Source organism: Cibotium barometz, chromosome 14, assembly GCF_041138505.1.
Source record: "Cibotium barometz isolate CiBa-2024 chromosome 14, ASM4113850v1, whole genome shotgun sequence".
In the NCBI taxonomy this organism is placed as follows: Eukaryota; Viridiplantae; Streptophyta; class Polypodiopsida; order Cyatheales; family Cibotiaceae; genus Cibotium; species Cibotium barometz.
Genome location: NC_141059.1, coordinates 44,141,947 through 44,156,779, shown reverse-complemented (window position 1 = coordinate 44,156,779; position 14,833 = coordinate 44,141,947). Strand labels below are relative to the sequence as shown.

The 14,833-nt window shown below is 39.8% G+C and overlaps 2 protein-coding genes across 2 annotated transcripts; both read left to right on the top strand.

Annotated features, from left to right (window-relative positions):
• The first annotated feature begins 5,253 nt into the window (after positions 1-5,253).
• Positions 5,254-7,119, top strand: LOC147632061 (uncharacterized). Its single transcript, XM_086807992.1, has one exon. It carries the CDS (start codon positions 6,385-6,387, stop codon positions 7,117-7,119), a length of 735 nt encoding a protein of 244 aa, XP_086664118.1. The 5' UTR covers positions 5,254-6,384.
• On the top strand, positions 5,755-6,342 carry LOC147632062 (uncharacterized). Its single transcript, XM_086807993.1, has one exon. It carries the CDS (start codon positions 5,755-5,757, stop codon positions 6,340-6,342), a length of 588 nt encoding a protein of 195 aa, XP_086664119.1.
• Positions 7,120-14,833: the final 7,714 nt, after the last annotated feature.

The following is a 14,833-nucleotide window of genomic DNA, read 5'->3' as shown; positions in this document are numbered from 1 at the left end:
CGAGTGGAGACTCTCGACAGAGTTGAAACCATTGGATTCCTTAATGGGAGTAAATTCAAAAGGTACTATGACCCCCTGAGCCAAGAGGAGTTACATGCAATCCATCAAAAGAAGGCAGCTAAAGAACAAGCTGAGCTTAAGAAAATACAAGCGAGAGTTAAAGCCAACGAGAAGCCAAAGAACGTCAACAACGTGCTAGGCGAAAATACAAGCGAGAGTTGAAGCCAAAGAACGTCAACAGCGTGCTAGGCGCCAACGAGAAGCCAACTTGGGAATTACGCAAGTATTTTTTGAGGAGGCAGAGGAGAATTCACTGGAATCTGACCCACCTCTAAGATACCCAATTGAGTTACAGAGTCCTTACGGGGAGGTGCTATATAATGCATTATTGGATACATGAGCTCAACACAATTTGCTATCATATGGCATGTGGTGTCAACTTGGAAAACCACCTTTATCCAAGAATGCTATCCAAGTTCAAGGTATCGACAAGAAGAAAACCCCTGTCTTAGGAATTCTGCACACTCCGGTTGCCTATGATAAGGGGACCGTACATCAAAGCTTTTTGGTTATGCCTGCTGGTACCATGGAAGGCACTGTAAACTTAGGGCACAAATGGATGTTGGCCACCAAGTGCAATATCGATTGAGCAAGCAGATGGGTCACAACGCAAGAACCAACACTCAGTATGATCGCTCAAAATCCCGCTCCTAAGCCATCGACTCTAGACAAAATGCTAGATAACGAAAAATCACAAAGTCCAGTGGCAAAACCATCTTTGATTGTTTGCCACCCCTCTAACGCTTTAACGCCAAGAGTGGAAACATGCAGGGTGGTCTCTAAAGCTCCGCTTACTATGCCAAAGAGTACATACAAATGGGTCCCAAAAGCTTCGTTAACAGCTAATTCCCCTGCACAATCTCGTTCAAACAAGAAGCCTCGTAGAGGAAGAAAACAGCTACCCACCCGAGAAAGGGCAATGTAACATCATGATGGATCCCTAAAAAATTATTAGTAGCCCAAGGGTACTACGAGGGGAATGTCCAAATTTGGGTCCCTAAACATAAGCTGAATCCCTCTACATCACATGTAAAACCAATTGTTGCCACCCCAACGACAATTCAAGATCGTGGTAAGGGAAAGGTAACAGAGTGCTCCGCACCACTTCTTCCAGAGTTAGTTTGGATTCCCAAACGATATCGATCATTACCACCTAGCTCAGGAAGGGGGGAGCCACATGAAGCTTCTAGCTCCTCATGCCAGGCACAATCTGATATAGAAGTTTCTACATGCTCTACACCTACTCTTGTCAACACCCAACAAGAGACCAATGAGTCTATGTCTCCCTTTGTAAAAGTATCGTGTCGGAAACTATTTCCTCCATTCGTCAATGGGAGCGTACACTAACATCTCTACAATTGTCTGTGGCCACAAGGGTCATAAAAAGCTATTTGCCCACATCACAACCTATGACCCACTGGACAAATTGGTTCCACGAGGCTGCAACATCATTGCAGAAAATATGATCTACCCAAGGAAAGGGGGAGCATGTACTCACGCTCGACATTCTATTGCTTCCTCCCTAACCTTCTCCCCTGACCATGTAATTGCCAAATTCAAGGGGATGTATATATATAGCTTCATACATAGAAAAGAAAAGAGAAAAACAAAAATAGTAAAAAGAGCAAGAGCACAAAAAGAGGAGAAATATCCGTATACAATCAGGAACTAGATTGGCCTGTCATAAACCTACTGATGCTATATCCATGTTTGCAGATATGGCAAATGCAAGAGCATCGCACACTTCATCCACCTTTGGTGAGAGGTATCATCTGTACCTTTCTCAGATATTCCACATGTGCTATCCTGTAATTGAAACTGAATGGGATCATATAGATGTACTAGCCAGAGAGAAAAATGTTGAGGAATTAGAATGGCTAATTTGCCTATTGACTGACCCCTACTCCGTAGAGGACATATCCCCATTAGCCCAATGCTTTCCTTTTCCACAAGATGACTATCCTCGCATGGTTACATTCTTGATGAGTTTATGTGGATGGGAAAATGAAAAGGAAATATCTGACAATGATGAATGGACGGATGAAACTCGTGGCACTACTGAGGTTGACTTTATTTATTTGGATGATGTGGATAGAGGCTTAGCCTTAGGGCTAGAGCCAGGACTCTACAACATCCTCTTACCGTATCCTCAGTAATAGTGTGGTGACTGGTAGGTAGGTTAGTGTTTTCAAGTTTTTTCTAGTTTGGATTCCTTAAACGAGTCTTTAATTTTTCACACTGATGTGCCTCTCGAGGTATAGTGCTTGTTAGTTGGTTGTACAGGTGGAAAAGTTTGAGGTGGGTTTGCTTTCAAGTCCTGAGATAGCCGCAACGCTCATACATAAATATCTCATCATGCAGGCATTTTTCTCATCGAATTAAGGAGATCTCCAAAATACAGGTGTAATTCTTCCATACCCACGCTCTTTTGTTTTTACTGTTCAATTAATTGCATGAACTATAATGCATGACCACATGGAAATTGTCAATGTATTACTTAGTTTTTGAAGTTTCCTGACGTGCTAGTGTGAATCATTAATGAGTTTAACCTTATTGGATATATTCTTGAGAATGCATGCAGTCTTTAGTTAACCTTGGAATACGATTGTCTTAGGTCTAGGGTCAAACCATCTTAATGTTTAACACCTGGCCATGTGTGTATTGACCTCTAGGACATAGCTGTTACCCCTTTGTCGAAAGGATGCAAGACAAATTATAGTTCAGGAGCGAAGATCAAAAGGAATAATTTTTTTTTTTAAAGCCTACAATAAATGGCAATACAATTCTATGATGTGCTTTAATGTTGGCCTATCGCCTTATTGATACTTGGTAGGCGAGGAGTATTCTCCTCCAGACCGATGCCTTGGTTGGTAGGGGGTAGCCTTGCCTAAGGTGAACTAATAGATTCCTGGATAATGCCTTGTGTTAAACATGGTACCAGGATCAATGTTAGTTTTGCCTTAGGAAGGTCGCCATTGTGTGTAAAAATTATCACAACGTGCATAAAAAAATAAAGGTAAAAGGCTCTTGTAACTCTGATGTTTCTTGTGTCCCTAGGCTCGCAGTATTAACTTGTTCTTAGAACACAGTGTAGTCATCTGTTTATTTATTAAGCTTGGTTATTTTCCTTGACTTAGGCCAGTTATAAACCTTGATTAACCTTTGATACCTTGCTAAATCTTGATTTACTTTCAATAATTTTAAACTCCTGTTAATTTGCTACACTAGCTCATTCATGTGACCCCTTAAACTAAGTCTCATAGCAACATCCATTGTGGTCTAACATGCTTGAATTTATACACTTTATATCTTTTGAATTCCAGCATACTTTCACTCTACTTCCCTATTTTGCAGATGGTCTACCACAACAACCCTATCGAGCTTACCATACCATATCTTCCGAGGACGGAATCTACATCAGGAAGGGGGCCATGTTAACCTATGAGACGGACATTGAGACGTACTATGTTTTACGTCATTAATTTAAATATTCTGAGTCATGGGCCGGGCTTGTCGGCACCATATGTTAAGGATAAAGGGATTGGGTGATCGCCGATGAGAGGCGCACCTTGAATATCAATAGGATAAGGGTTAGGATCGGCCGGCCATGTATGGGCGCCCATGTGTGAACAGCCAAGTCACCTATAAGAGTCAAATGTAACCCTAAAACCCTCATTCTCATGTGTTGAATACAAGAGTGCTCTTGCCTTATCCTCTTGGTTTCCTTCTCTTGCGTGTGTGTGTGTGAGAGAGAGAGAGAGAGTGAGAGAGCGATTGAGCACTGTGTAGCGACACGACGGCGGCGGGGCGGCAAGGTGGTAGAGCGGCGACTGCGGCTCCTTCACTACGACGCGAGAATCCTTCACGGCGGCAGTTTTAGCGGTGAGTGACACACCTTTGCATTCTGTTTGAGCTTGCTTTCCTGGTTGTATGCTTGCAGCCATTCGTGGCTTGCATACGGTGTTCACGGCAAGTCTCCATCTACGACCTGTGTGGCAAAAGCGCACAAGAGTGCATTGAGCCAGACAGAGTTTGAGCCTAATCTTGTAAATACGGTTTCCTACATGTCCAATATGATGATTCAAGTGGCCACGTTTGCTGTCAATTACATGGGGCACCCTTTCAATCAAAGTATTGGGAGTCCGTCAGACGAGTCGTATGAGCCTTGTGGGCAGCGTGAGTCGCAGCCCGTAGCCTGTACTATGTAGGTTAAATTCTCTCTCCCTCGCCTGAGTCGCCTGCATGGTAGAAACTTGAAAGTCGCTCTCTCTCAAACTTGGGTTTCATGCTTTGCAGGACACAATCAAGCTTCATCCACGGCATCATCTGGAGTAATCTAACTTCTAGTTCTAAGTCTTTCAAATAGTGAACACAATCTATATGGACCAAAGACATCATCCAAGGCATTCAAGGGTCATCGAGTCTTGAGACGACATTGATTACAACCACCACATTATCTCCAAGATCTAAAGGTTGGTCTTCTTTTCACGCATTATCTTTACTTGTGAATTCTATGACTACTTGCACAAGACATGAAATCGTTGGCATACTAAGCATGAAGCTTAATAATGTATTTATTCAAAGAACACTGCCTACATTATAGACTAAGGATAGAAAAAGATATGAGATTTATAGCAGTATCTTGAAAACTTCACAGCATTTCAAATCACATTATTATGTATTGTTGGCATACTAAGCATGAAGCTTAATAATGTATTTATTCAAAGAACACTGCCTACATTATAGACTAAGGATAGAAAAAGATATGAGATTTATAGCAGTATCTTGAAAACTTCACAGCATTTCAAATCACATTATTATTTATTGTTATGTACAGAATATGGCGCCACTTGGTCGACCTGAAAAAAGCAAAAAATAGAAAACCCTTGAGCAATCTCTTGGGCTTCATGGTCTAGTTACTAATGTAACAAGTGATCAACGTAATGCTGCCACTGTCAAGTTGTGGTTGCACAAGAAGCCACAAAAGAGAAAAAAAAGTATGAGCGGATTTTCTTGGAAAGTTGGAAAATTCCGCATACATGGGTTTTCCCTATTGATGGGCCTGATGGAAAAGAGAGGCTCAAATGCAGGTGGTGTACCTATGCACACAAAAGGAATCCTTATGCTCAACCTCAAGGTGCTACAACTAAACAAAGGAGTGCCTTAGATGAGCATAGTCTCTCTAAAGAGCATATACAGGCAAAGGCTATGTGGGAAGAACATGAGAGACGCTCAACACTTCCCATTGATAAGCATATTGCGATTATGACAGATGATGAGAAGGACAGGATTGTCATGGTCATGCAAAGCATGTGGTATGTACTCAAAAGAAATTTACCTCTTGAAGAGTTTCCACACCAATGCAACTTTCAAAGATTTTTGCGCACACCTAATATGCCAATTACTAGTGAGTACTCTGCATACACTAGTAAAGATGCAGGAAAGGAATTTGCCAAGGCAATCAAGCATGTATATTGGAATAGATTAAAGAAGGACATTGTTGAGAGTCCTTTTTACTCTATTCAAATCGATGAGAGTACTGATATTAGTACAAAATAATACATGATTGTTTACATCACGTACATGCAAAATTGTGGAAATGGCCCAATATGTACATGCTTTGTGGAACTCTTGCCAATCAAAAATGGTGATGTAGAGGCCTTAAGTAAAACTTTGCTTGACTTTTTGGCCAAAATGGAGTTGCCTTTGCACAAGATGATTGGTATTGCTATCGATGGTGCAAGTGTCATGACAGGCTCAGCAAATGGTGTGGTTGTAAGGTTGAAGCAAAATATTCCACATCTTTTGAGCTTTCATTGTGTTGCTCATAGGGAGTCACTTGCAGCTGGAGATGCATTTAAAGTGTTCAAAGAGTTCAAGTTTGTGGATAAGATTGCAAAAAATCTCTTTGAGTGGGTTTGTAGATCGACAAAGAGATATGCAACTCTTGCAGAAGTTGTAAAGGCATTCAATCTTGGTAGACATGGAAAATTGAAATTGTTAAAGATGCACCATGTAAGGTGGTTGTCTCGAGGTCAAGTCATGGTTAGAGTGGTGCGTCTGATGCCAGCTTTGTTGACAGCATTGAAGCATGAAGATAGTGAGTTATATGCATCATTGACAAACTATAAGGTGCAATTTCTTTTGAATTTCTTTGCCGATGTGCTTGGAGAATTAAATGTGCTCAATTGCAAGCTCCAAGAGGAGCATCCAGATATTTCTGCTATTGGAAGTCATCTAAAGTCTGTTGTAGAGACACTTCAAATGTCTTTCTTGGGTTGAGTATTTGGCTTTGATACAAAACACACACATGCCTTTTTGACCATGGCTCATGGACAAAATGGGGTGGTGAGTTTTATGGATAGTGCTGGCAAAATACAGTCACATGTCTTACACTTGGGGCCTATGTGTGAAGGAGATATTGTGAATGCATATGAAACTCTACATATAGTGATTGAGAATTTAGTAATGATGGCTACTACTTATGTTAGAAGTTTAGTGGATGCTTTATGGAATCGTTTTAAGGTTGATTTTGAGTTGTTTGAAGCTGTGAAGTATTTTACTCCAAGAGACTATAATGAAGATTTAGAAAAGCTTGATGATGCCTCACGACTATGGTTGGAAACTTTGTGCAAGCACTTTGGAAAGGAATCTGGCTCTTTCATGAATGAGGTTGAATGCAAAGGAGAGCGTAGATCTTTTGTCTCACGGATGCGAAATTGTTTTAAGCAAAAGAATATGCATACTGCTTGTTGGCAAGATTGTTGTAATCATGAAGAATGGGAATTCTCTTTTCCATGGACTATGAAGCTTTGGAGAGCCTTGCTTTTGTTACCTCTTTCATCTGTAGCATGTGAGAGAGGTTTCTCAAATATGAATAAAATCAAGGACAAGTTTCGGAATAGGTTATCCCTTGATATGTTGGGATTGGTGATGTTTGTGGGATTGAATACTCCCAAGGTAAACAACCCTGAAGAGATGCTTTGGGATGAATGTTTTGAAGCTTGGAAAGCTATGGAAAGTAGAAGATCAAGATCCATGGAGACCACTTCTATGTGAGAAGCTTGAATTTGAAGTTTCCTTCTTATGCATTTTGGATTTTTAGGTTCCAGGGCACTTTTTATATTTGCTTTCTATTAGATTGGCCTTGTGTACATTATTTAATTTGCATATTCAAGTGCTTAATGTGAAGATTTTGTTGAAGATTTTTAGATTAAGGTGAGATTAAGTGATTTAAATATTGTATGAAGTGAAGATCTTTTCTAATTCATTTAAAGTTATCATGAAAATCTCTCTCTTATGATGTAAGTTGTTTATATGAATTCAAATAAATTTACTTTGGATAAATGTAGTGATAAAAGTTACCATGAGATGATGATTGTATGATCTTCTGTGTTAGTACCATAAATTTATAACTTTTTCTTATATAGATAAATATGGATATGCTTTTAAATGTCAATAAGTATTATGCAATTGATAATTGATAACGATCTTAAAATAAATCTGTGTTAGTACCATAAATTTATAACTTTTTCTTATATAGATAAATATGGATATGCTTTTAAATGTCAATAAGTATTATGTAATTGATAATTGATAATTGATAATGATCTTAAAATAAAATCTTGTAAACACAATACAAAATGCTTTGTATCTATTTGTACATGACTCAAGCATCACGATGATCTTTCGATAGGAAAATTTTTTATTCATCTGTCATTAGATGGGCATTGTAGAAATTTGTTCTTCTTGAAAGAAGGGCAAAATTTTTAGGTGTCTGTCATATGAAAGATTTGGGTGCCCTTCAAATCCTATTGTTGTTCAGCACTCAAAGGTAAGAGAGATCAAGTTTGCAATAGCAGAATCATACAACGCCCGCAGTGAGGATAAGAAATCTTTTCTTTTTTGTGTGGCTGAAAAAAAAACCTTAACATCTTTAATTTGGAGAAAAATGACTTTTTTAAGAGGCTATTCACATGGAACCATTAAAACAAAAGTCTTTATGCATACACTCATGGGCCTCCATAATGAACATGTTTTGTCAATAGTAATTCATGTCATAATGATTGGGATGATTCCACCCAATGCCATGTTTTTCCAATGAACCATGAAAGCCATCACCAAATATGTTAAACAAAACCTTTGTAAAACCTCCACCAAAACCTTTGTAAAAAGCCACAACCACATGAGTATGCGAGTAATCTCTAAACTCACCAAAATTTGACCAAGGAGGAGTACAACTCCCGAGTGTGTGGGTGTCCTGACTCGGACACAGAGCTCCAAAAGGATGTGTAAGCAGCCAAATGAGCACGCAAAAATTCCCTCACTACCCAAGCTAGCATTGTAAAAGCCACCAAATGAGTAGGCCAAAAATCATTTGAAATTTTGTAACACTCGACCACCTAAGAGTAGCCACAGATACACCCAGAGGGAGTGAAAAACAAACCACCTCTAAGTAACCTCTGAGCTAGAGAGTGTCCAAGCCAAACAAGAGCCTCTCAGTCACCCAGTCAAGTTAGAATTAAAGGGGGGGAAATGAAATTTGTAAGCCTCACATCCAACCACCTTGAGTAGCCCAAAGATTTGGCATCAAGGGGGGGTGTTAAGATATGTGGTGTCAAGGAGCACAAGAAAGGTAGGGAGTGAGTCACTTGAACAAGAAAATAAGCATGCACATTAGACAAGGAATAGACCAAGAGTCTAATATCAAATATTGATTTGTATGGTCACTTGTAAAAGGTGAAGTCAATGGTCAAAATGTGACACATGGAAAGCACAAGGTTGCACATGTAGTGTGAGCATTAATGAACACATGGTTGTTGGCACTAGGGTGCACAAAAAGTAAGGATTGGAGTCCTTCCCAAGACTATAAATATGGGTGTATGGAACTTGATTATTGCAATGAGATTATGGAGTCTATGCCTTAATCATTATGTCATTGATTAGTCTTTATCTTAATCTCATATTAGCATTTTCTCAATCCTTCATTGTGGGCTTAATCACTTGCTTTGATCCTCCTTAGATCCACATTTTTAACAAATATTTGCTTTAATTTTGGGCTTTTCTTAAAGCTATGAAGCCCCTTTCACAAGAAAAATCTAGCCACCCATTTTGTAACTCATAGTTTTCTCATTTTTAGCCTTTTAAGAAGCTATTTGCTCGTGTGGCCCAGATCTCTAGATGGGTTGCACCTTTTCTATTGCATGGCTGGCTTTGGGTTGGCCTAACCAACATGCATAGCTGACCCCTTATGAGCTATCCTTGGGCCATAGTCCTACTTCATCCCCTCTCCACATGCACACAACCACATACACGTTGCTTTTCTACTGTCCCTAGATGCCAACAAATGAGGGCACAATCAAGGGGACAAAGAAAACTACCAACCATGTCATGGTTTTTGCTCATCCGGGGTGATTCCTCCTTGCACATCCATGCATGGGGTCATGGCTTTCTTGCCATTTCTGCCTGCATGAGGGTACTACATGTACAAACCTCCATGTCTTGGCTCTAATACCACTATAAGGTCTCCATAGACCAAGCCTAAGGATCATCTCACCTAAAACTAAAACCTTAATGAGGTTGCTTCTTCAGGTCCGATTGCCCACGAGCCTACTTGGTACCGATGGGCTCAACCTAATGTTCCATATCACTATCCATGGCCATGAGGTCTTGTCTACCCTTGGTAGCCCCCCATGTGGATACCTCAATAACATATAAGTTCCCCCAACATCACTTATATAGCAATAACCTAGCTATTATTGTTCCTTGCTTTATTTATAAGCTTTTAGCCATTAATAACTCTAGGCTATTAAGTATAAGCTCTTAGCCACAACCTACTAGCACCCTTAGCCAATGTGTGAACCCTTCGAGTCCCCACACCCTCAGCTAAGCCATAACCCTAACCTTGGTTACTCCACATCTTTAACCCTAACCCTAAGCCTATCAAGATGTAACGTGATTGCAGGTGGGGGAGGGGGAGTGATGTCGTGAGAGCTCTAATGTCATGTTGTGGGGCTAGAGTGCCTTGCTAGCAAAAGTAAAGCAAGAAAGAGAAGGGCATGGTGTACACATCCATAGTCATATAGGACAACACTAATGTTTGCCCTACGAGGATACGCAAATGATGTGATTTTTGTTCAATTTCTCCAATAAGTGGAAATGTTCCTACACAATGAAGAAATGAAGAAAGTAAATGGGCAAGAATCAGGATCACTTGGATGCAAGGATGAGATTTCCCATTTGCTTTCTTCTTAGTCAAGGTGAAGAAAGTTAGGGAATGTATTGCCCTGGTCAAGGATCAAAGAGAAACTTAGTCATATACAACGGGGAGATATGGAAGCTCTTAAGTGGTTCTTCTCCTTGACAGGCAGGCAAGTAGGCAGGTCCCTACTACTGACATGGTATACACTTTAGTAGGTCATTCTCCAAAAACGAAATCTAATACTCAACAAGCAATATGAAGAAGGATAAAGCTCTTGGGCCATATTGTCTCCTTGTAGGTTTTACATGCATTTTTGGGAGCTAATCAAAGAGTATTTTTGCAGTATGATCAACTATGCATGTAGATCCAAAATTCTCTAGGAGGTCAATAGAGTATTGTTAGGCTCATCCCCAAAAGAGCTAAATGGGTGGAGCTAGAAAATTGGAGACCACTAATGATGTTCAATACATCTTACACTACTTTAATGGCTAAAATAGTGGCCTTCAGGATCGAATTCATCCCCTTTCGTCCCAACTATTTGCAACATAGCAGCAAACTGAACCTCTACTTGAAAATATTGCCCACATTCAGAAAAGAGGATTCATAAAGGGCTCCCCCTCCTACATGGGGTGAATTATATGTTCTCATAGTTTTTTTGGCAGATCACAAAAGTAGTTTTTTGGAAGCCTTGGGAACTAGTGTGTACAGATTCCTTAGGCTGGTTGAGGAATTCTGTCAATGGTCAGGTTCTATAAATAACTTGAAAAGGGCAGAGGCAGCCCTTGTTTCGGGAAGATACTGAAGAGTGGACCAAGAAAAACAATGTTGCATGCATAGTTGCTTTTTTAGCATTTTGGCCAAAAAATATTTGTAAACTTTTTAAATGCCCATCAAAAATTAAAGTAAAAGCTCAAGTACTTAAATTCTCTCTCTCTCTCTCTCTCTCTCTCTCTCTCTCTCTCTCTCTCTCTCTCTCTCTCTCTCTCTCTCTCTCTCTCTCTCTCTCGTTGGGTATATCAATGCTCCACTCTCATATTATATTGTCCAAGCACTGGCTAGTTCATGTTTGTACGGCCTCCATTATAAGTAACAGCCATGGTTGAACACAATGAGCACCCGACATCTTCATATTCACACAAGAAGGTGGTCTAGGAGGTCAAAGATGACCTGGATTAGATTTTGCACACTACTAAATAGGCTACATGCTATATTGGTACTCTTGGACACCCTATTGTACACTAACATTTTTTAGGGCCCAAATGGGGCCTAAGATGAACTCGGATGGTCGTGGGAGGTGGGGAATCTACTACACATTATCTAGTACATAAAGTGGGATGAGTCTACATTATGAATGGTGGTGCCAACTATGATTGCGGACCATGGACATATACAGACCTATAAAGATACACGTCCATCTCCCCCTTCTCTACATAGTTCATTTACTCCCTAGCTTCTACTAGCATACAAACTCTATCTTATCAATTCCAGATTATCCATCAAAGCTCCCTTCATAAGAGCACACGGGTGTGGGGCTTTGCTATCTATTGTATCACTTATGTACTACAAAATTCGTCTCTATCTCTATTGTTTTGCAATCTGAGTTTTAAAGTTTTGTGCTATGGTGAAAGATCCCAATTCTTATGTGTTCTTTTGTATATATCACATGTTGTATTCTCTAACATAGTACCAGAGCTCCAGCTCAATACAAAACTTTTTTGCTAATCGATGTCTAGCAGTTCCTTAGAGAAATGGCATCCTCTATAAGACCTTTCCCACCATCATTTTGTTGAGATATCAAGCTCAACTAGTTCTATGGTGGACATTGATGACCCGCCTAAGTGATAGCTTTCGCACTTATTCCACTAGCACGGTTGGTGCAATTATGGTTGATATACCACCAGTGGATGATAGGTTGTGTGACAGCCACTTTGAAGTACTAGAGTTATGGCATAGTTGTAACGCCAACTCATATAGTTGGGTTCATACTATAGATCGACCATTTTATATGTTGATGTAGGAGATTATTTTTCCTTTATGTATATACTCTTTTCTTTTAGTTATATGGTTGTATAGAAGAGAAGAAGATAGAAGAAAATTCAACCATCCATCTCTCTTTTGTGTGTGTGTGTGTGTGTGTTTGTGTGTGTATGTGTTTTCTTACAAAAGGAACTCAATCTCTCTCTCTCTCTCTCTCTCTCTCTCTCTCTCTCTCTCTCTCTCTCTCTCTCTCTCATGCATTCTCTTTATGGTATCAGAGCTCTGGTTTGTGTGGGAGCTAAGGACATAAGCAAGGAAGTGGTACATGGGTAAGAGCATCATCATCTCTTTCCCTTCTTGGTTTAGATACAACACCCCTCTTTTTCTCCAGGAGCTACACATCTCCAATTGAGGAGATGTCTGCACTGGCTTAGAGGTGCTTGTGTGGTACGTACTATTGTAAGGTATTTTTTATAGTTTCGAGAAGTTCTAGTTGAGAATTGTCTCTAGTCAAAATCTAGTTATTGCAGTGTAGCAGTGCATTTTAGGAGTGTAGATAGTGTTTGCACATGTATTGTTGACATTGAGTGTATGTACATGTACTCTCGTCACACCTAATAACCTACAAGTTATGCTAAAGTATCGCCAGCAGTCACACAGAAGATATTGCTATGTTACAAGATGCACTAAAGTACTGCTGTAGTGTACACAGAAGATATTGTTCATTAGGACCTCAATGGAGTCTTCTTGGGATCTTTTATTTGGCAGTTTAAGGGAGTCAAACCTTTTCTCTTAAGAAGAAACGTTTTCTAATTAGAAGCTTCAAAACGGCTACTTTATTCGAATTTAAATTTTGGGGGGAAAATGGAATTTAAAATCTAGCGGATAAAACCATATCATGTAACATATCTATGGAAAGCTCTTGATGCGTAGATCACGGATCTATAATCTCCGCTCAAATCGGAGCTTGTATGTAGAAGTTATGGAGGTCCGAAAATTGTAAAATTGCCCCCTCCCCTTTTGGGCAGAAAAGTGCACCCTTTGACCACTCTTACACCTCTCTTACAAACCCAAAATTTCAGTCCACATGGCAACCCCCCATTTGGCTATTCCTTAATCACCTTGATTAGGCTTGGGCAAATTAAAGGGCCCAAGAAGACCCCATTCACTTCCTAATGTGTGTTACAAGTTACATACAAAAATTGTCTATGTGTAGGTTTCTGATTGTTGCAGGAAAACATGTCTGATGGAATCAATCAGATTGTCAACGAGAAAGCTGGATAAAAATTTTCTGTTTGTAGGTTTCTGATTGTTGCAGGAGAACATGTCTGACGGAATCAATCAGATTGTCAATGAGAAGCTAGACAAGAACAACTTCCATGCCTTGAAGTTTAGAATGACCAATTTTCTTATGGTGGGTAAAGGATATTGGGACTATGTTGAAGGAGACAATGAGGAGCCTCCACAATTGTCTAAAGAGAATGCCACTCCAAAAGATATAAAGGCATTCAAGGATTGGAATCAGGGTGCAAGGAAATTCATGTATTGACATTCGATCGATGTCACAAACACAATGATAAGACACATACAAGATGCCAACACTCCATCAATTACATGGCAAAACTTGATATAGATGTTTCAAACAAATACAAAGGCAAGGAAACTGCAGCTAAAACAAGAGCTGCATATAGTGGAAAAGAAAAGCATGTCTATCAATGATTATGCTTCAAAGATCAAGGACATTGTTGAATCCCTTGGGTCTATCAATGTATCGGTTGAGGATGATGATTTGGTAAGTGTCTATTTGAATGAGCTTGGCAAAGAGTACAAGCCATTCAAGTCCTTCATTGCAATTAGAGAATGTTTCCAACTTTTGGGACTTGGTGTCTATGTTGATCATAGAATAAAAGTCCTTAGGTGAGGACCCTTCTTCACAAAGCAAGAACACATCAAAACAGGCCTTCTACTCCAATTAAGGTAGAGGTCGTGGGGTTGAGGCCAAGGTGGTGGCTGACAAGGAAATCAGAATTCTAGATAGCACAACAATCCAAGATTCGTTAGTAGAGAGACAAGCAACAATATACATAGATGGAAGAGGCTAGTCTAGAGGCAAAGGGAGACAAAGAGGCCGAGGTGTTTGGAAAAGAAATCAAAATTCAAATAGCATAGAGTGCTATTATTGTGGCAAGCCAGGGATCACTTCACCTTTTTTATCTAGTAGCCCCACTAGTATCCTTAGGGGTCACTTCACCTCCCTTGGGCCCCACCACATCTGCTCGGCCAAAAAGTAACCCTAAAAACTAAAAAAAATTGTTTCCCTCAAAAAATGTGATTTTGTCCCCAAAAAAGTGCTTCCATATTATTCCATAGTGAAAAAAGGATTTTCCAAGCTTCCTAGCCCCTTTCTATGCTCTTAAACTACTTACACCTGTAACCCATTAGTCCTAGATCTCTCTAATCCCTCTCTAATCTTGCATGCAACCTTCTAATCTATTTTTAATCTTTGCTATAAGCTTGTAATCTCTCTCTAATCCTCTTATATGTCCTTAATCTCTCCTTAATCTTGAAGCAAGTTTCTAACCCGCTTGCAAGCTT

Bases quoted from the DNA above. Each gene is read 5' to 3' on its own strand.
- LOC147632062 (XM_086807993.1), top strand. From the start codon at position 5,755: ATGGAGTTGCCTTTGCACAAGATGATTGGTATTGCTATCGATGGTGCA.
- LOC147632061 (XM_086807992.1), top strand. From the start codon at position 6,385: ATGGCTCATGGACAAAATGGGGTGGTGAGTTTTATGGATAGTGCTGGC.